Below are 22220 nucleotides of genomic sequence, written 5' to 3' on the forward strand. Positions count from 1 at the left end.
TAAACTATTTATTTATCACCTACTGTGTGTCAGCACGGTCCTAGGCACTGAGACCATCAAGAAAGTTCTAGGCACTGAGACCATCAAGAAAGTTAAGTCCCAATCTAGATGGACTGTGAGCGCTGGTGCAGCTCTCCCTGAGGAAAACCAGTATCAGGTAATTGCTCTACAAAAGTATGGGGACAAAAACTTCTATGCATGTGGTCATAACTGACAACAAATCCCACTGGGCATGTCTTTTGAAGAAAGAGACCCAAAAAGAAAGTTACACAATTCGGGGGCCGGCCCCGTGGCTTAGCGGTTAAGTGCGCACGCTGCGCTGCTGGGGGCCCGGGTTGGGAGCCCAGGATGCACCGACGCACCGCTTCTCCGACCATGCTGAGGCCGTATCCCACATACAGCAACGGAAGGATGTGCAGCTATGACATACAACTATCTACTGGGGCTTTGGGGGGGAAATAAATAAATAAATAAAATCTTTAAAAAAAAAAAGAAAGTTACATAATTAAAGGAAACCAAGAGTTTTTATTTTTTTAATGTGTTGTTAAAAGACAATTAGATAATTGTCGAAAGACAATCAGAATTCATAATTAAAAAGAAAAATGTCAGGAAAACAAAATTCCTTGAAATATTTGGAAAGAATACAATGTAATAATGGCAGAACCCTGATTCAGACTACCCAAGTACGCTGCTGGATGGGTTTCATTATCTGACTTTAACCTCAACAAAAAACAAATATCCACAATTATTTACTTATAACCGTAACAAGAAAAAGATAAAAATTCTAAGATATTACTTCTACTACTCACTTATTAAAGTAGCAGAAAACAGGAAGGCATGTGAAGGAAAAGAAGTATTAGGAAACAACAGTTGACCACATTAATAATATATCTTGAGCTTGACAGGGTAACAGTAACATATATGCCAAGTCCATAATTTCTTCACTGTGATTCTTAAATATCTTCCAAAGCAGCAGAAGCAATCAGGTCTGCAAACTGAAGAGAACAGGATTCACAAACTCTGGAAGAGACTACAATTCACCTGCCAATTTCAACACCATGCTACCCCTTCTAACATTCCAAGCACTCTCTGGAGGTACTTTGAGTGAGATGCTGCTATGAACATGGGTGCATCTCAGCACCTCATTTAACAACTCCCTTCAACTGGATCTATGATTTCAGACTTTGCCCTCCTGTTTCTCATTCAGCGTCCCCTCTTCCTCCACCCCAAAGATGGGCTCTCTGAATTCCTTATGGCTCTTTGTACTTGACTCGAATGGCACTAAACCTACGCTGATGTGTAGTAAAATCACGTTTATTTGCCTTTCCTTCTAAGAATGTAAATTTCTTGGCGACAAAGACTCTTTCTGCGTCAGCCCAGAGCTATTTCAGAAGGTAGTCAATAAATGGGTGTTGACTCAATTCACCTTTAGAATCTGAGTCCCAATCTTTTCCCTCAAAGCTACTTTCAAAAGCATACCGCTCCTCAAAAAATTAAACACACAATTACTATATGATCCAGCAATCTCACTTCTGAGCATATACCCAAAAGAATTCAATGCAGGTGCCTGAAGAGATATTTATACACCCATGTTCAAAGCAGCATTTTCAGAATAGCCAAGAGATGGAAACAATCCAAATGAACATCTACAGATAAACAGATAAACAAGATGTGGTATACACATATAATGGAATATTATTCACCTTTAAAAAGGAAGGTAGGGGCCGGCCCGGTGGTGCAAGCGGTTAAGTACGCGCGCTCCGCTGCGGCGGCCCGGGGTTCGCCGGTTCGGATCCCAGGCGCGCACCGACGCACTGCTTGTCAAAACCATGCTGTGGCGGCGTCCCATATAAAGTGGAGGAAGATCAGCATGGATGTTAGCCCAGGGCCAGTCTTCCTCAGCAAAAAGAGGAGAATTGGCAGATGTTAGCTCAGGGCTGATCTTCCTCACAAAAAATAAATAAATAAAAAATAAATAAAAAGGAAGGTAATTCTGACACATGCTATGACATGGATGAACCCTGAAGACACTATTTTAAGTGAAATAAGTCAGACACAAAGAACAAATACTGTATGATTCCACTTGTATGGCATACTTATAATCAAATTCACAGAGACAGAAAGTAGAATAGTGGTTGCCAAGGGCTGGGGGGAGGATAGAGGGGGTTGATATTGTTTAATGGGTACACAGTTTCAGTTTGGAAAGATGAAAAAGTTCTGGAGATGGATGGTGGTGATGGTTGCACAACAAGGGGAATGTACTTAATGCCAATGAATTGTATACTTAAAAAAGGTAAATTTTTACATTATATATATATTTTACCACAATAACTTAGAAAAAAGGCACACTGCTCCTTTTCTGTTTACTATCCTTGGACCAGAGGCAGCTTTAGTGTAGTTAACAGCATGGACTCTGGAACCAGATTGCCTGGGTTCAGATCCTGGCTTGGCCACTTACCATATGTCTAACCTCTCTGTGCCACTGTTTCCTCATCTTCAAAACATGGATTTCATAGTACCTACTACACAGGGTTGTCATGAAGATTAAATAAGTTAATAAATATACACTGCCTAACAATGCCTGGGACATGTTAAGGGCTCAATAAACGTAAGCTCTTATTATTATTACTCAAGGAGACAAAGGACACAGTGTGAAAAAGCACATAACTATCCTTTTTACAAGAATCTACATAAAGTAAAGCTTAACAAACTCTTGGTTGGTGGAGTTACCCAGAAGAGTGAGAAAGCCTTTTAAAACACTGCTCTAGATTCCTGAATACCATGGACGTAATATTTTAATTCCAACTAAAATGAACAGGCATTAACAGCTGCCTTGCACAGCTCTCCAGTATCTTGTCTGTTTGCACTGAAGATGTAAACAGGACTATGCTTTGCCAGGAATCTTATCAAATTACTACACACCTCCTTCCTTAAAAAAGAAAACAATCTTATTGTTTAGGTGAAACTTTCTTAATTACAAAATGCCAATCTATCCAGGGTCTTTAACAAACTATAATATATAATACTGATATTTGGAGAGGTAAGAAGCACTTATGAAAACTTTCCCAATACAGTATATCCAGGTTCTTACTTGTATCCTTAAAGCTTATGTGGGACTTCTGACCCTGGCACACCAACAGATGACATATTCTTTAAGAGCATGAATTAGGTCTTCTATGTGTCCCAGCACACACCATTGCAAATGGTGGAACAAGTATGTGTTGACCAAACTTTCCTCAGCGGTAAATTCTCCACTATCTTCACTATCTTGGTCAGTTTATAGCATCAGGAAAAACACCCAGGTTTTCTGTCTCCACACCAATTCTATTATAACCACCATTAATCAAACTAAAAAGCTACTGTTGCCGTCGCTACTTTCTTAGCTGAGAAGGTGAGACTTACTCTCTTCACAAGAGTACATAGCACAGGGCACCAAACTCTCAGTTCCAACTGAGCAAAGCATAAATCTAGAATTTAACTTCAGATAACTAGCCAGAAGGCCTGCTCAGATGTTAGTGCATAAATATATTCATACTATGTTTATTTTCTCGTGAAAATATCAAAAATACTTAAGTAATTTATCTTAATAACAGAATGTATCAAGTCAGAGCAAAAACCTCAAAATGGTTCATTATACCTGAAATGTCCTGAGACAACTCCTCAATAAAGGTTGGAGAGCAACTCTAGATAAGTCACATACATAAGGCTACACCAGTCCCTGACTTCACCATACTCTTTGTAATACAACGGGGCAAACACACTATGTTTTATAGAATACAAATAGAAAGTCCTGTAGATGTTCTAACAGAATTACATAAAACCAGAAGAGAAGACTTTTCAAGAACATCTACCTATACACGTAGTTACCTAAATTACAACTTATTTCTTTGTGAAATTAAGCTTATAGAGCAGAACCATCTGTACAACTGAAATTTAAAAATGCAAGAATCGAAGAAATCAGAGTATTTTATTCAAAGTCTGAGGTTTTTTTAAATCACCATCTTTTATAAACAGGTTATTTTTAAGAGTAAAATGTAATGCAACTCTTTTTATAAATGTCAGCTTTGTGAAAAGCAGGAGCTTCCACAGCCTCTTCATGGTTAATTGGTTTTGAAGTCCTAAGGCATCGCAACAGTGGCCAACGCTAAGTAACTACCCACCACCCCACTGGCTCAAGGGAAGCCCCGCCCCGTAGAACCACGGTAACTAACATCAAGGGAACTCCAGGAAAGGTTGTCCCCGGCCACATTTCTAGTCTCTGACGACTCTCGGCCCCTCCCCCCACCATCACCGCTGCGGAAGCATGGTCACAGCACGAGCAGCACTCCACCGCTGATTCCAACGAAGGGACCTTGAGCACCTCGCCCCAATAATTACAACCAAGAGGGGACTGGTGGTGACCACGCTCTCGGAGCTGCACGGTGCCATCCACGCCGCATGAAGCAAAGCGGAGACAACTGCTCTGGCCCCTGGCCCCCGTGCCCCAGGCAAAAGGCATGGCCGAGCCACAAGAGTAAGTCCGGACACCTCCACAGCTCTCAAGTCAGCGGGGGCCCCTCCCACCCCACGGAGAGGCAGGGCGGGGCAGATCTAGGCGCCGCGACTCCGGGCCAGACCCGACAGCGGGCTTTCCCGAGCTCCGCCTCACTTGCCAAGGAGGCGGAAACCGGGGGGAGGGGAAGACGGCCAGGGGGAGTGGCATCGCCACTCCGTACGGCCCCTCCGGCCAACCGGATCCCGAGAAGGCGGAGGAACGCAGACTTCACGCCCCCTCCCTGCCGCACCCCAAAGCCACACGCGGGAGACCCCCTAGCCGTCCCCCCAACCCAGCCGGCCAGTGCGAGGCCGCCGGCCGAGGCCCCGCCCACGCTGGGAGGGCTGGAGGGGTGGTCGAACGCAAACTGCACTCAGCGCAGGGCCGGCCCCGCCCCTTTCTCCACAACCGCACGCGCGCGCCGCCCCGCCCCTGAGCGGCGGCGCGAGAGCCCGCCCCCTCCGCGCGCACCGGGACTACGCTCTCCTCCCCCTCCCGCAAGGAGCTACCCCGCTCCGCCCCCCACCCCCCTCACACATCCACACACCTCCCGCCCGCCTGCTCTACGGGAAGCCGAGGAGGTCAGCCACCCCTAAAAATACACGCCCTCGAGTCCGGCGTTACCCGCCACCAGGCTCCCCGCCCCGAGCCCGGCCCGGCGTGCTCTCACCGCAAAGCTGCTTCGGCCGCTCCTCACTGCGTGTCCCTCTCGGCGTGAGCCTCGGGCTCTGCAGGGAGGCCCCGAGAACGGCGCGGGGCACAGGCCCGCCGAAGCGGACTGGCAGCCTCCTCTCCGCTAACGAAGCGGTCACAGGCCCCGGTGCCCAGACTGGGAAGGAGGGAGGGAGGGAGGGAGGGAAACTCCGAGGGGGGAAGGGGAGGGGGGGAAGATGGAGAAACCGTCTCCGCCGCCTCTACCGCCGCGGCCGCTTCTCTGTTACCCGGGAAATCCCGCCCACTCCCCCGGCCCGCCCCGCAGAGGGACGACTCGACTTCGCTCCGCTACAGGCCGCATTATCCGCCCGTCAAAGATTTAGCCAATCACTGCGCCCTCCCTGCCAACTGCCCGCCCCTTCCCCCTCGGCTGGGAGGGGAGGGAGAGCCGCTCACCTTCTCCACGCCCCTATTGGCGGGCAGCTTCCCTAACTCAGCCCCGCCTATTGGAGACGAATTGCTGAATCCCACCCCCAAGCCGCAACACCATTGGAGGAAGCATGGAAGCTCTTCACGTCTCATTGGAGGATTCCACATATCCCGCCCCGTACAGTCTCAGCCACAGGCCCAACAAGTCGGCTCCCGCCCTCGCCGGTCATCGCATTGGAAGGCTATCCCTGGCTCTCTCGCTGCCCCAGGAAGGTAAGTAACCGATGTGGGGTAAAATGTCCGTAAGTGAGACAGGCTCCTCCTACCACACTGCCGGGCCAGGCCCCGCCCCCAACCCTCGGATTGGGTATCTCGGCGCCGGTAGGAGCCTCCATTAGCCAGGGCGCCCGTCTAGGAAGGAGCTGACTCCGCCCTGAGCGAGGAGGCTGAACCTTAGCAGTCCTTTTGTGGAATGTTTACACTAGAGACTGGAGCGGAGAGTTCCAGGGCCCGAAACAGGAGGTTGCGCGGAGCTCAGCAGCCGAGATCCGATGCCGTGGGATTTGAAGGGGAGAGGTAGCAGCATAAAAAAGGAGAAAAAGAACCTCATCCATCCTATCCAGTTCTCTCTTTACCATTTACATTTCTGCATGCTGCGTCCTTGTAAGCACAAATATCTGGAGCAGCCGACAGCTCCTTTCAGTAAGTAGAGTACAGAATTAAGGGCTGGAGACTAAAGCCGAGAAATAGCCCCAAGAGTTGCGAGCTCGCAGCTCCGGGTAGCTGCACACTCCTAACACCGACACTCCCTAAACCTGAATATGCAGTCCTAAGAAGGCGGAGATAACCAAAATGAAGGCAGAGCCTAACAGCCACCGCCTTGGCAAACCTCCTGAAGGCGGAGCGTGAGGCTTAAGGCACTCCCGATCTCCAGGGTAGATTTGGAGGCATCCTCAGACTCGAAAAATTGAGGAAGGAGACCAAACAGGCCACAGCATAAAGGAACCTTCACCCCACACTTCAGAGAAAGGATAAAAGGTCCAGAGTTACAGACAAAAGATAATAAGAACGGCTGGTCACTTCCTCCTTGGCCAACGAGTGTTAATGGCAGTACCTAGGCCCTCTCTGTGTAGGTAATAGTGCCTCGAACACAAGAGACAAAGTGCTTGCAACACCTAGGTTGCTTTTATTTATTCACCAAATAGGGCAAAGAACTGACTCTGGCCTTGCTTTGGGGGGCGCTCACAGAGCGCCAGGAGAGGAGGGGGCGGGGCCAGAGTTTTCCCGCTCTCTCTAGCAAAAAGGCTACTCCCCCAAGAGAGGCTAGAGTCAGTCCCCAAGTGGCAGGCCCCCCGCAACCGACTCCTAGCTCCTGTCTTGTCCTCCTTCCACAACCCAGCGGAGACGGCAAGAATCGAGCGCTGGCAACAGGTGGGCCTGACTCCAAGGATGGCTTCCAGCCGCAAGGAAAAGGCAGCGAACTGTGAACTCCATGAGTAGCTGACAGATGGGAGCAGTCTCGCCGGGAGCCAAGCCCTGCCCCAGAACGGAGCTCTAAAAATAAGTCACACAGACCGAAGCGACCCCTCGGCCAAACCTGTAGGAAGTTACGAAGAAGCGGCACTTACGCAGAAATGACCTAGGGCTACCTTTAACTTGGGCTGTCCCCCGCTCCCTGGACTGGGTGCCACACGGTGCTCCTACCTGGACATCAAGAACCACTTCGAACTCAAGTAGGATTGGGCCGCCCCGACTTCTCGGTCAACAGGGGATGAGCTACCCCGGATCTTGCCTAAGGCATCCAGGCCAATCCTAGGTTGCTCAGAGTTTTAGATAAAGCCAAGTAAGGACTGCGGCTGCCTTGCGCTGGGAAGAAAACACACTGTCAGCGTCGGCAGCGTTCTCAAGCTTAAGCTCAGGGTGGTCTCCTGGAAGTCGAGAGGCGCAGGAATAGTCCGAACTTTAGTACTTGGCCCGGAAGGACAGATCGCACCTCCTCCTCCCAACCTCTGCAGAACCCCCGGAGCTAAGCCCCCCAAATCCACTCCACACCGTCACCCTTACACTTCATCACAAAGACTACCAGGTCGCGAGCTTGGAGGAATCATTGTGTGCCTTCTCGGTTCTCCCTTCCCCCCTCCCCCCGCCAAGGGCTCCGAACCGGGGACTTCCGGGCGGGAGGACAGTTCGAAGGAGCAAGGCGGGCCTCACACATGTGCGGAGCGCGCACACAAGCGAGGGGAGGGGGCGGGGAACAGGGCTGGACTTCCCTCTCCAAGCTCGCTCCGCCGGAGCAGGCGGGACTATCCATCTCACCAACCAGAAGTGGGGGCGGGACCTTGCGCCACACGTAGGCCGCAAGAATCCTCCTCCGCCCTTCACTGAAAAAAATCCTAGCAACTTAAACTCCAGCCCGGTCTCCGATAGGCGGAGCTCGGGAGAATGTCACCCAATCGATAAGCGAGAAGGAAAAAAGGGAGTCTCGTCCAGCCAGTGGAAGACAAGAGAAGGCGGGCTCTCTGGAGGAGCCCGAGGTGGGTGGAAGAGACAAGACAAGGCCCCGCCCCTCGGCCCCGCTCGGGGCTGGTTGCACAAGCCGCCGCCGGAGTCGATAGTAAATAGGCTAGGCCAAGGAATGGAAGCTGGGGCAACCCGGCGCTCTGTGGGCCGGGGCCCCTGCGCCTCCTCTCCCGGCGCGCCCCGCCCAACCCCGGCGGTTCACGCCGGCGCCCCGCCTCCCAGCCCGCGGCCGCCATCCCGGCTGACAGGCGCGCCCCCCCGCGCCCCTCCCCGCCCGCTGATGCATTTCCTTTTCCCGATTCTGAGCGTGAAGACTGTTTTCCCAGTTTCCGACCTTCACTGCCCCTTTCAGGCAACCCCTCGTGGGCGCGCACACACGCCCGCGCCCCCGTCCCCGCCCCATCCGCGGGCGAGCGGCACGACCGGGGGGTGCGGCGGGGACCCGCCGCCGCCGCCGCCTTAGGGTGGGCGGGGAAGGAGGGAGCTCCATGTTTGCAAGGGGATCAGCTGGGGCCGCGGGTCGAAGCCGCCGAGTTCCTGGAGGTTTTTCCACATCCCCGGGCCGAGTTCCGCGCGGGTTCGCGGCCTGGTGGGTTCCGGGACCGAATGCTGGCTCTACTGCCACGGCTCGGGAGTTTGAAGAGCCCAGACCGGCGCGCGGGGCGAGTGCCGAGGCGCGGGGGGCTCTTTCCGGTGTCCTCCCCCACCCCCAGCAGCACCTCCCGCGAGTCCAGCGTTGCCCCCGCCCCCAGAGTCCATAACAACCGCGGGCCCACCGCCCCCTCCGACAAGTTTGCGGACAGAAACAAAACCCTCGCGGCGACTGCCGCCCTCGCCCAGCGTGGTTAGCGGGGAAAGCCGCGGGCCTCGGCTCGCTAGCTAACTCCAGCTCTCGACCAACTCCGGGCGCCGCGGGCTCAGGCCGCCGCCCCCTGCCGAGCCCGCGCGCCGCAGCCCGGGCCCAGTTCCAGTCGGTGTACGGAATCTCTCCTTTTTTCTTCTTTACAATAATTTTTTTTTAGGCATTCCAGGAGCGGGGAGGATCTCCTCCTGCCCGCCCCTTACCCAGTCCGCCGCCGAAACCTACCGAAACTGACTGCTCGGTGAAATAAACTAGGCAGCACTGCCAGCGCACTGGCGACCCCGGGCCGGGCCGACCCCCTCCCCACGGATCGGGCCCGGCTTGGAAACACACACTGCCGGGCGGGCGGCGCCAAGAGCTCTCTTTCCTGGCCTGCCCCTCGCCTCCCTCGGCTGCCGGACTCCGAGCCTCCCCTAGCTCCGAACCGGGGCCTTCGGCGCCCGCACCGTGGCGGACTGGCCAAAACGACCGGCCGGCGAACTAGCCCCCCAAACGCCCGAGATTGGGGAGACCAAATGAAAAGCAGCTGTTTAACATACCTTCCGAGGCAGGCGAGGAGTCCTGAATGGGGGGGAACGCCCCCCATGGGCCATTGGCTCCCCGGCGCTCGCGTCAGTCACCCTGGGCCCGCCTCCTCCCCTCGCTCCACCTCTTCCCCTTCATTGAACGCCCCCTACCTCCAAAAATATATAAATAAATAAATAAAACTAGCCGCGAGTGGGAGGCCCATCCATGGCAGAGGCTTCTGTCTCTCCGGCACCGCCGCCTCGAGTTTCTTGAGACCCTTGGGAGATCCGCAGGGTGTACCCAGAGGAGGAGCTAGCGGGGCTACTCGGCCACCACTTCCTTCACATACACACCCCATTTGGAGCCGGGCAGAGGGAGGCGGGTACGGACACCCTAGCGACCGGCTGGAATGTCCCGATTCCCCTGGCTGTGTAACCGAACCGTTTCTGGCCCATTCTGTTAAGGCGCCTGCCTAAAAATGAGCAGCGTAAGCGGGAAGTCCTGCGTTCAGGGCAACAGGCACTTGTCTGAGCATCTAATGTGGGTGAGGCAGACACATTCATACCGCACCTGCTGCTGGGTACGATTACAGAGACTGGATGAAATGCTCTGTACCCTCCAAGGGCTCCACACCTAGCTGAGGGTATGCTACAGAAAGAGCTAAGGCAAGGCAGGAATGTATATATAAATACACATCCATAGAAGCTCAGAGAAGGGAGATTCTTTCTAGCTGAGGAAAACTGGGAGTCTTCATGGAAGAGGCAGCACTCAAGTTGGGTCTTCAAGATTTCATCAGGCAGAAATGGAGGGGCAAGTCATTTTCAGCAAAGGGCACAAAGGGGTAAATGCAAAACATTGTTAAGGACCTTCAAGTGTGGCTGTAGTAATGAAAATCAGGGTTGGAAGGATGGAACAAAACGGCAGAAGACTTTAATAACTGGTTAAAATTCTTAGACTTGCACAACACAACGTGCAAGCAGCATGGTCACAGGACCACAAGCCCAGAACTATGGTTTAAGATACTCAATATCCCAGCAGCTGGATGGGCTCTGAGAGTAGGTTGAGTGAGGAGTCACTACAGGAAGCAAGGTGAGGCACAAAGGTTGTTGTAATACTTGGTTTGGAAACCTCAGAGGTACACCTTCTGGTAGGAGGGGTAGGTGGGGGGGACCCGAGAGAAGGCTTCTTTTCTCTTTCCCAGCCACCCAACCCAGAAAGCCTTCCCTACCTTCAGCAGCCCTCAAGTCAAAGATCTGCCTCAGATTGTTCCCAGAATCATTTGCAGTGTTTGTCATAACTTTCAACCAAAAAGAGTTTCTGGGAGGCAAAGGCTACTCCACATGTCTGCGCTCAACAGAGCTGAGCCTGGGGCCAGGGCACACAATGAGTGAGCAAGCAAGACCTGTTGATTGAGGCATCCGGGAAAGGAAGTTAGTGTGGATCAGGTGGGATATGCAGAATGTGAAGGGTCTTAAGAGTCCTGTGGGCAGAATGGGGGCCTGTGCCAGTTAATCAGTCCCAACAATTCAGGTGAGATGTCATGAGGACTTGACCAGGGCAGTGGCAATGGGTAAGCAAGAATAAAAAAGGAGAGGTGTTTAAGAAAGACTCAAGGGGACTGGGTGACTGATTCAGTGTGAGTAATGGAGGGAAAGGAGTCAGTGGCCTGGTATGTGAAGAGGCAGAAGAGTGTGAGGCTGGTGGTTGGGTGATCTGGGTTCTAGACATAGCATGGCCAGTGACTGGTATATCCTTAGGCAAGTCCCTTCCTCCCTCTGGGGCTGTTCCCCCCCACCTCACCCCCGGCTGGAAATTGGAGTACAAAGACAGGCTCTAAGGACCCTTCCTTCTCTCACTCAAGAGTCCCTGGGGGTGAGGGGTCTGATGAGGAGGGAAGCTTGCCTCTAAGGAGAGGGCAGACTGGAAGAAATACTGATTTGCAAGGGCAGCAGATCATCCCAGGTGGAGTGGGGACTAGAATTTGGGCAGTAGCTTGGTTGATGGAATCACTGAGGGGAAGGGTGTAGAGGGGGAAAGGCCAGGAGATGAGGACTGTGTATTCAGTGGGAGGCCCAACACCTGACAGGGCCATAGAGGTTGAGGTTCATTCTCAGACTGGGGGCTCCCTAGAGTGAGGACCAAGTTTTTCTACATCAGATCAGAGATCCCTCGATGTCTGGAGCCCCATCTCAGATTCCTGCTCTATTTCCCAAGAGGTTCTGCCCTAGATGAAGGCATAACACATGCTGTGAACGTGAGATGAGGCAGAGTGGTAGACCAGAAAGAATATTAGTCTGTAAGCTGAGTCCCACCTAATCTCTTTTCTGTGGATCAGCCTCCTGTCTTGTACAAGAGGATAACATAGCAATCTTTGCCCTGTTATGAAGATCAAATGTGATAAAATGTGCTTTAATATACCTAGTTAGGTTCTGAGCTTCTGTGGAGGCCAAAGGCCCAAGCATTTGAGTGTAAGCCTGGACAGCGGTATACTGTGGATGAAGTTCCTTTAAGGAGCATTTGCAACTAGAATAGTTACTCCCACTCAGAGACCCAGACTTTTTTGACACTTCCTACCCTCCTGAGTGCACCACGCTGGTGGAAATCCCCTCCTGAACACCCCCTAGACTGAGCTCCTAGAGCATAGCCACTCTATCTAATTTCACCTCTGAGCCCCCAGTGCCCACAGCAGTCAGGCATAAGAGGCCCCTTGGAAGGGGTCCAGTGATTGTTTCTGACTCAGTACATTGATGCCTGCATAGCACAGCCAGTCCCAGACTCTTTGGGAAAGTGAGTATTTGATTTGGCAGCATTGGCCCTCCAGCTGCACTGAAGGTTGCATCCACCCGACCTCTTCCCTACTGTCTATCAGTGAGGACGGAACAGTGAACGGATCTGGGTGAGAGCTTCCTTGGAAAAGTCACATTGGGAAGCCAAGTTCTGATTCCCAGGAGGCCTCTTTTGTGTGAGTTAGGGATTATTATCCTGTTTGTAGTTGAGCAAACTGAGGCTCAGAGCAGTACAATGACTTGCCCAAGTCAAGCAGCCATGGCAATTCTGGGCCCAAAGCCTGAGCTTTGTCTATGCCCCCATGTGCTATCTATCTCTATACACACTAGGGTACCATGGTCCAGGTTGGGGCTTCTGGATAAAAACAGCCTCCCCTCCTGCTCCACCCTCCCTACTTCCCTAACTCCAAGAGCAGTTTGTCCCCAAATAGTTCTAAATGATTTCTGGCCCTTTCCAAAAAAAATTATCCTCAAAGACGCAAGATTTGTCTCCCAACCACATATATACATGCCTCCTCAACTCACAACACATATACAGTACTCAAAACTCTCACACCTTCTGACACGCTCTCTCACAGGCATCACACACACATATACCCCCTCATTCACAAAAAGGACTCATTCATAGTTCTTGAGGGTGCTTATGGGTTGTGATTGACATTTAGGGCCTGCCTTTCAGTGACTCTGCCAAAAAGATGTCAGCGTCAGTGCTAGTGCCCTGCTGACAGAACCTCTGCCAGCTATAGAAGACCATTGTCAGCTTGGGAATATCCAGATGAGGGGCATCTGAGACTTGCTCCCACCCCCAACCCAAAGTACCCTACGGCTTCAAGGGGAAAACTCAAGCTATTGTTCAGAATCCCAGTTTAGTTGCTTCCTAGCTGGACGTCTTTGGCAAGTCACTTATCTTTCCAATTTCCTTATCCGTAAACTAAGAATAAGAATACCTACGTGATGGGGCAAGCCCCGTGGCATAGCGGTTAACTGCGCGTGCTCCACTGCTGGTGGCCCGGGGTTTGGATCCGGGGCGCGCACTGATACATCGCTCGTCAAGCCATGCTGTGGCGGCATCCCATATAAAGTGGAGGAAGATGGGCACAGATGTTAGCCCAGGGTCAGTCTTCCTCAGCAAAAAAAAAAAAAAAAAAAGAATACCTACATGAGTGTGGTAAAAATAAACTATGCCTAGCATTTAGTCAAGACTTCTCAGAACTTTTTCTCCTTTATCTTGTTGCTATACCCTTGTCTCCTGGCCATTCAGATGTGAAGTTTCCGGTGCTGCAGTCTAAGAGCCCAGGACAGGCCTAAAGGACCCAATGATCCCACTGTGTGAAGAAACTATTTCTCTGACAACCAGCTGGCTTAGGTTGTACATATTCTGTATTTCTGATTTCTGGGCGGCTTTGGAGGCTTGGAATTTTTTAGTGGGTTTTAAGACTGCTACTCACTGCCTTGAAATGTCTTCCCCTCACTGAGCATTAATTTACCCCTCTGGGTCACTTCCAGTCCAAATCTAGAAAACAGATATAACAATATGTTCTCCAATTTACCTGGCTCTATGTTTTCAAAGTGCTTCCTTTTGTATATCACTTGTTTGGTGATTTCTTTTTAAAGCAGCAGGTTCCTTTGTTCAAATGAAATCTTATTCAGAGGGCTAATATGTAAGAGATAAAGGTGGGCCTCACTTTGGTTGAAGTGGAGACAGCCCAAGCACTGCCATCTCTATTCCTTCACCTACCATTCATGCCTCCTCCCTGTCAGCCCCTGCCCCGAGAAGACCACCAGTGAACCTACATTTCCAAATCTTGTTCATTCATCCCAGCCACTCCCCAAGTCTCATCAGTCTGTGAGAATACAGCCTGGCCTTGTCCTGTTACCTCTGCCTATTAATCACAATCTTTCACAGCCTTTTTCTTCTTCAATCCTCCCCTAAATGTTAGTGGCTCCCAGGGGTCTCTCCTGTCTTCCTGCCCTCCTCATTCTTCTCCATCCTCACCCACTTCCAAGGCTCCTAGCTTCTATCTAAACTCAGTCCCCAGTTGACATCCAGCCCAGTATCTGCCCTGAACATCAGACTCCATAAGTCCCCTGGCTGCTGGCCACAGAAGAGGTATTCATTAAAGGTCAAGGAAGTGAAAGAGAGACCCCACAGGATGAAATGGCTGACCTAGGCTCAGCTGCACATCTGTCCAGTCTTGAGGCCTAAGGTTCTGACGTGGGGGAGGGGTAGAAGGAAGTGAGCTTGGAGTGGGGGAGGGGGTGCTCTGCCTTTTTTAACTACCTTCTCTCTACATCTCATTGTCTTGGTTTCCCACTTTCATCTTCATCTTAGTCCTAACAACCATCAAGGACATATTACCCTAAATTGTTGAAAAGGGATCACTGCTCCCAATCTCCATCCAGCACTCCTAGCTAGGATTCCGGTGTGGTTAGCTATCTTCACCTTGGCCTTAGCCAGAAAACATACGGGTACTTTAGACTGCAGCATGCCAGATTTAGCTTAAACAGAAGGAAGGATTTTATGAAAGCTATGGTGAGGGGTGAAGGGAGATTAAACACTGCAACATGTTTCTGAGAGTGCTAGATTTCTATTTGTGGAGAAGATCCAGTCTTTTCTGTGGTCAATTAAGAGCGGTGCAGTCCAAAACACTTGATATTCACAACTGTTGTGTGATGGTAACTATGGGGTGGATACCTCCCTAGAGAAAATCTGGTTCCCAAGCTGGTGGGAGCTTTAGCTTCTGCCCTTCATAAGCTAACGGTGGTCTGTGGGTAGTGACCAAGGCCTGAGACGAATCTAAGATCTCGACCAGAGCTCTGGGACCTTGGTCAGTTCATTCCTTGGCTCTGAGTCACCCTGTCTGCCCCATGTGGCATGGAAGCCTTAAAGCCCTATGGGTTGGTCTGGGGTTTACAGGGGAGACTTGACCTGCTTTCTAAGTTGGAGGCCAAATGGGAAGGGAATTGAGGGAATACAGAGAAGTGGCAGCAGCTTGAAAGAGGAGACTTTGAAAACAAGCCAAACCTGGGGATTGCAAACAGGAGCTAACCCAATCGGAGAAGGGCCTGATGGTTCCGTTACAGGCATTCACACTGTCCAATAAAGAACTAGACTCTTAGAGTCAGAGGGCCTACGGTAGGATCATCTAATACAGCCCCTTCTTTTACAAAAGGAAGCTGGACTTGTCTTGGGTTGAGTGGTGAGAACTGAAAACTACCAAAGAGCTAAGTCCCTCTAGGAAGGCTTTTTTACCTGGCCATAGCTCCTGGCCCACTTCCCTCCAAGTCTCTGATTTGTGAGTTTCCATATATGTCTGGTTGTGCCTAGAGATGGGAAGTCCTTGAGGGCAGGAGTCCCATCTTCCTCAATCCATGATGCTCAACAGTCCAGTCTCCCAAGAACGAGTCATTTACCTGCACATGGTGACATGGAGACTGACAATGGTGGGCCTCCTAGGCTGAGGATGCAGGGGCACCCTTCACCTCAGGAGTCCCATCTTAGCTGACAGGGATGGGCAGGATGAAGGGATCATTGGTAGAAGGAGTAAGTTAGGTGAAAAAAAAAAAGCTCAAATCAGAAGCCCATAATGCTCTCTCCCCCCTTAACATGTTTTTTTCATCTAATGTTCTCAACTGTACAATCCAGCATTTGATCGTGGGTTCTCTTGCTTTGTTCACCCAGTCTCCTATGTGAAAGCCTTAACTTCCTGAACAGATTCGGGGCTCCTTCTCCGTCTTCCCCTTTCTTTACCTTTTAACACATAGCACAGGTAGGCTCACACTGAGTATCGATTATCTTCCCAATGGTAAAAGCTACAAGTAAATTATGGCAGTGGAGGGAAAGCTATTGATCCCTTTCTCTCAGATGTAGGAGTCATCGGTTTGCTAACCTTCCTCAGAGTCAGGAACATGGGCTAAGACAGTGGTTCTGAAACCTGGCTCACCACCTCACTCACTTAACCACCTACTGGGCAGGACCCAAGAATCTGCATTTTTATGGAGCTCTTGCAAGTGATAACCTCACCAATCCTCAGACACGCAAGGAGGAACTCACACATAACTTCTGAATTTACAGAGCAGTTTGGCTACAGCCTCTTCAAATAAATGACAGTTCAAGACTACCTTCTTCAGATCTTTTATTATTAATCCTGTTTCCTACATACTTCTTGGATTTCCCAGATTTCAAGTACCTCTGTTCACCTCTTATGCTTGCTTGCCCCCAAGAGAACAGAGGCTTATCCAGGGAAAGAACTGGCTTAATCTTTTGCTCTACACTTCAGCTCTTGATTAAGGTAAGACATTCAAAGAGAAATTTGTTGGCAGATCAGGAGATGGATCCTTAGAGGGAGTCTAGCAGTTAACAACAGGTATTTTGGAGTCAGATGGTCCGGGTTCTTGGCTGTGACAAAATAATTTTCCTGTGCCTCAGTCTTTTTCTTCTGTCAATACCTACCTCAAAACGTTGCTTTGAGGGTGAATGAAATAATACCTAGGAAGCACTTTGAATAGCACCTGGAACAACAGAGTTAAGCACTCAGTAAATGTTAGCTGCTATCACTTTTATTAAGAACACCTCAATATTTTGCACACTCTCCAGGCCAGAACTGCCCCAACAGAGTAGGCTGTCACTGGACAACAGAGAGTAGCTACATGGCATGGGGAGTGGTCCTATGTGGACAAAACTTCTGGTTCCATTCTAAGAGATGCAAGTAACTTAAGATCTTTCCACAAACACCAGTGTACCCATATGTATGGAGTTTCCCTGGGAGAATGACCCCTTGGTACTCTGTAGACCTGAGGACCCTACACCAGGAGGTCTTATCTGAGAAAATCAGTAAACAAATCTGTCACCCTTCCATGCAGTATGGGCTCAAGATCAACTCTCTAGAATTTAAGAACTGTTTATATTCTGAAAGGAGAGCTAAAAAACACTCTGGTTTTCAAAGACAAAACACTATCTCGATCCTTGAGAGACAGCAATGTAGTGGAGGCCAAAGGCTTTGTAAGCAGACTAACTTGAGCTCTAATTCTAGAGCAAATCACTGTAACCCTTTGAACCTTCCTCATCTTTACAGAAATAGAAGAGTGGGAGAACAGTATCTCACTAGATTGTAGTGAAGGTTGAATGAGATAATGGGGGGAAAAGCACCAAGCATAAAGACTGCCACCCAGAAAACACTCTCAACTGGTACTGATCCCCTCTCTGCCCAGAGCTAGGGCCATGGCCTACAGACAAGGTGGGTGGCTCTCAGAACTGAAAGTCTCAGATACTTAGGCCTTAGGTCCCTCCCTGCCTTCCCAGCCCTCCCGGATCAGCTCTTAGACCCCCTCCTCACCTTCCCAGCCCCAGACTGCTACTAAATTGATGAAGCTAAAAGGGTTTGATCATGTCGGTATATTTATATGTAAATACAAAACCGTATCACTGTAAGATATTGAATATGAACATTTACAATTATTTTCTGAATCTGACTCAGTCCATTGACGTTAAATACAAAATGAAAAAATTGTAAAAATAAGAATATATACATTCAAAGAGCTTATTACAGTATAAAAGTATTGAGGTCTGATCAGCTGCCAACCTCATCTGTGATGGGGGAAGAAGGTTTAGGGGTTCCTGGGATTTCCTTAGGAATGTGGAGTGCTGGGGACTCTTGATTCCATCCCTGGCGCATCAGGATGGGTAGGCCAGGAGCAGACAGGGATAGGCTGGATGAATAGGGGGCAAATAGTGATTGCAGGCAACTGCCTCACCCAGCCAGGGGTGAAGCTTTTTATTGATACAGAACCTACCCAGCTTGAGCTCCAGGGTCTGGCAGGCTAGTAGCCAGGAAGAGATGGGAATTTGAGTAGACAGAGCCAAGTTGCATAAGGAAAGGAACCTTCTAGCAAAGGAAGAAAGGGCCCCATCTCATTCTCCCAAGGAGGGATTCTCTTAGTAGTTTCCTCTCTCACACACCTCGGCTCCCTCTCTTTGCTTCTAAGATTTCGTACCGCTTACTTTTGGCTCTGGCTGCTCAGTGAGTTCACCTCTACCCCTACATGTCAATCCTCGAGGGATAGGGAGGAGGAAAGAGAGGGTCTGGAATCACAGTGGAGGTCTATTCCCAAAATCAGCAAAGTAAACAGAGAAAAATCATTAGATAAGGATAATCCATGCTGAACTAAACCAGTGTCACCACAAATCAGTATTCTTGGCTCCAACAGGCAGCATCCTGAAGAGAGAGATAAGTCATTACGTGAGGGCCCGTGGCAGGAGCATGGAGAGTGGATGTATGTGTGTCCTCTTCCATCACTCTGTGGTCTGACAACAGGAGCATAATCTCCAACCCCAGCTAGTCCAGGATAAACAGTAGGGTCCAAGAAGCAAGGAGTCCTGAACTACAACACGGAGCCCCAGGAACTTCTACAAAGGAGTATCTCTGTGTATATGTATTTATAGAATACGACCATATTATCACATACAATATATATTATATACACACGTACATATGGACCCATACACATAAGTGCACATACACACACGCACACACACAGAATGACAGAAAAGACTGGAATACACGCCCTAGGTATAAACGTGCTTGGCACTCAGGACGTTCTCTAGAATGTATAACGTGGTCAAGCTCTCTGGGAAGGAAGGTGGATGCTCACCAAACCTCCCCATCAAATTCTAGCAACGGGAAGGAATGGGAAAGAGACCTCGAGAAGGAGAATGGCATTGGGAAAGGGGGGAGGGAGGTTCCTTCCCCCACTTACCTCGGGGCCCCTGGCAAAAACTGATAGCCACAATTTGGTTTTAATAAGGCACAGTTCGATAGCAGGTGCTAGGAATTAAGAACACATTGCTGCTGGCCCTTTTTAGCGGCAATTTCACCATATCTATCTAGCCAAAGGGAAAGGCTGCCTTGCGTGCACATGTGCGCCGGGATTCACAAGAAAGAGTTTGGTCCATGGCTTCAGCGTAACTCATGGCAACCTATAGGCTCAGCATTGTCCAGGGTAGTTTAAGGAAGGCCAGCCAGCAAGTAGGAGGCTCATGGGACAGTTACTGACCCTCCATGGCCAGGAGGTTGTGGCTGGAGGGCACCATGCCCTCTCTCTCTGCGAACTCCAGGATTGCCTTGTAACAAAAATAGTACTGCTCAGGGGTCTGGATGCTGAAGGCCCTCTGGGTCCTCATGCGGGACACCGTCTGGAACACATTAAGGGTGCCAAGCTCCTCCAGCTGTGCTAGGCAGATGTCCAGTGAGCAGAAGGTACCTGAAGGAAGGAAGGAAGTGGTCATACCTGGTCTACTTCTCCTCTATCCCTCCCTCTACCAAATAACCCAGGCAGGACTAGATGAATGAATTCAAAGGCAAGGTGCCTCATGGCAGGAGGCCAGTTGGCCTTAGACCTAAAAGGACTTGAGGAGGGGGCCGGCCCCGTGGCGCGTAGCGGTTAAGTGCGCGGGCTCTGCTACTGGCGGCCTAGGTTCAGATCCTGAGCGCGCACTGATGCACCGCTTGTCAGGCCATGATGTGGCAGCGTCCCTTATAAACTGGAGGAAGACAGGCACGAATGGTAGCCCAGGGCCAGTCTTCCTCAGCAAAAAAAGAGGAGAATTGGCATGGATGTTAGCTCAGGGCTGATCTTCCTCACCAAAAAAAAAAAAAAAAAAAAAAAAGGACTTGAGGTGGTCACAGGGAGTGTTGGAGGCCAAAGAAATGAGAAGGCCTCTTGTCTCTTGGGACATATAAGGGGGTAACAGGAAGACTAAGTGGGAAGGTGACATAGAGGAACTGCCTGCTTCAATTCCAGACAGATAGAATGACAGCACTCCCACACATGGGCTCTCATTTTCAGATTCTCTACAACTTCTCCTCAGAGACCTAACACAAACCTATTCTTCCTGACTTTCTCCCAAAGGGACCTCTGAACTAGAAAGGCCAGCAGTCCCCGAAATGCACATCCCCTTAAGGCAAAACCCGCTAACTGGCTCCAGAATGGAGAGCACAACGCAGGATGGCAATCTCCCCAAGGGGGGAGATGAGAAGGAAGCAACAGACCAGCTGAGCTCTCTGGGACACCCAGGTTACAGCGATGGGGTCAGAAGACAATCAAGTTGATGGGATGTATAAAGCATTAACCCCCAGAGGATTTGGCTTCTGACGTGTACATTCTGGCCAGTATATCTAGCACTAGGGATATCAAAAGGACATTAAAGAGGAATTTTTCATGGCAATTCACCACCAATGGATCAAATTCTTGCAGTCTGGCAACTAGAGCTCTGTTATGCCTCTCCCAACCTTACTACCTCTGGATGCTACAAGAGCTGCATCAGATACATTACCTGTCCTGCCAATGCCTGCACTGCAATGGACCACAATGGGTGGCTCAGGGCATTGCCCTTTGGAGCGCGCTCCCATGCTGCTGACGGCCAGCCTCTGCTGATTCCTGACCGCTCTCAAAAAGTCAATGAGGGAAGCTGCCGAGGAAGGGACACCATAATCTGGCCAGCTCAGGAACTGAAAGTGGGTCACCTGGCGTTTCTGCCGCTCCTTGGATGAAAAAAAGAAGCAAAAGTTAATGAGGTCATTTCTGCTTGCCCCTGACTACCTTTGGCTTTTCCAGATTCTCAACCCCCTGGTATCCCAACCACCAAGATTCCTGCCTACCACTCTCAACTTTCTCTACAATGCTTCTCTACAAACCCAAAGGAAAGGTTAAATGTCTGGAAAGGGCAGAACTCCTATATTATAGGATCCAGATTTCTTATAAGTTTTATTCCGAAGTAATGCCACTGTTGTGTTGAGACAATATGGCTATACTGGCTCTGAGTTCAATATCCTAATCCTGTTCCCAGAAAAATGAAAGTAACTTATAAACTCCCTGGAATCCTGCCTCTTCCCTTTGGAGATTTTCTTTACAGTAAAGGTTCTCCCCCAGCTTCAAAAAAGTGAGAAAATAGAAACCTGGATTTACCTCTGTGTTGTGAATTTCTAGCGTTGTTTTCTTATAATGGTTCATGTTCTCCACGCCTAGATTGGTCACTGTGAGGAAGCCAAATCGGATCCGAGAGTCTTTTTCTAAAGGCCAGTACTGGCCACACTTTCTCCTGCCGCCCTCCTCAAAGCTGAAGACACAAAGAGCAAGGTAAGCCTTCCATCCTTCCTCTCTGCAACAGCAACCCTGCTCTCCCCATGACCTGCTATACTCCTAGGCAGCAGTGTCATCTCTTGCATTGTTTCTAACTTGCACTCCTATTTCTCGGCAGAAAAGGAAGGAAACCTTCATTCTAAACAGACGTAACAACAGCTGAAGTTGGTGCATATACTCATTTAGCAGACATTTATGGAGCATCTGCTACACCATTTGGCTACTTTCCTGATACCTGTTGGTACTCTTCACATATCTTGGATAAATACTAGGTGGACAAAGAAAGAGAGCAGAGAAAACATGGTGGGCCAGACTGAACTCCCTGTATCTCAGCCATTGTTCATTCTCTTCCTCATTAAGGGCCTTTGGCTGATAGAGGAGTGGGAAAGGCACAGCTCCTTGGATGCTACCAGGAGGTTTATGTCAAGGCCTCAAGTCCACCTCACTACTCTTCAGTGGCTCCAAAGCACTCCAAGATGGTACTTCTTTCACTACCTCCTCCCCAAACCAAAAGTGGTTGTAACAGTGTCATGAGGAACAGAATGGAGCAAACATTCTCATTAAATTTTTTCTCTTCATCTGAAATAGGTTATAATTATCATAATAATAATACTAATGAAATAGTAATTCCTGAAGTTCTGGCAGATATACAGACCAAAATTTCAAAAGTATTCCTTTCATCAAGAGCTTCCTGCCTGACCTATTATGTTTCACTTCTTTTTTGCAGTTCTCCTATAGGTGGAAATATGAATGAGCAGAAAAATGGTCAAAAGTAGCAGGGTAGGGCCGG

General features: G+C 49.8%; 2 protein-coding genes across 4 annotated transcripts in view; both read right to left on the bottom strand.

The window, feature by feature from the left end:
• SIN3A (SIN3 transcription regulator family member A) overlaps positions 1-9460 on the bottom strand; it is a 64259-nt gene extending 54799 nt beyond the window's left edge. The window contains exon 1 of one of the 3 annotated variants that reach the window (XM_058542105.1): positions 9225-9460. The gene's annotated coding sequence lies outside the window, so the exon portion shown is untranslated. Of the gene's footprint in view, positions 1-809; positions 1462-5204; positions 5442-9224 lie in introns of those variants that run through there. The other 2 variants (XM_058542104.1, XM_058542106.1) reach the window with 2 other exon arrangements.
• Positions 9461-16830: 7370 nt separating this feature from the next.
• The window catches only part of PTPN9 (protein tyrosine phosphatase non-receptor type 9), a 75092-nt gene continuing 69702 nt past the window's right edge, over positions 16831-22220 (bottom strand). The window contains exons 11-13 of the mRNA XM_058542115.1: positions 21257-21407; positions 20625-20832; positions 16831-19552 (exon numbers count right to left, since the gene is read on the bottom strand). Coding sequence (XP_058398098.1) covers positions 19338-19552; positions 20625-20832; positions 21257-21407 — 574 coding nt within the window. The 3' untranslated portion in view covers positions 16831-19337. The remainder of the gene's footprint in view (positions 19553-20624; positions 20833-21256; positions 21408-22220) is intronic.

The sequence above is a fragment of the Diceros bicornis genome, chromosome 5 (assembly GCF_020826845.1).
Source record: "Diceros bicornis minor isolate mBicDic1 chromosome 5, mDicBic1.mat.cur, whole genome shotgun sequence".
NCBI lineage: Eukaryota > Metazoa > Chordata > Mammalia > Perissodactyla > Rhinocerotidae > Diceros > Diceros bicornis.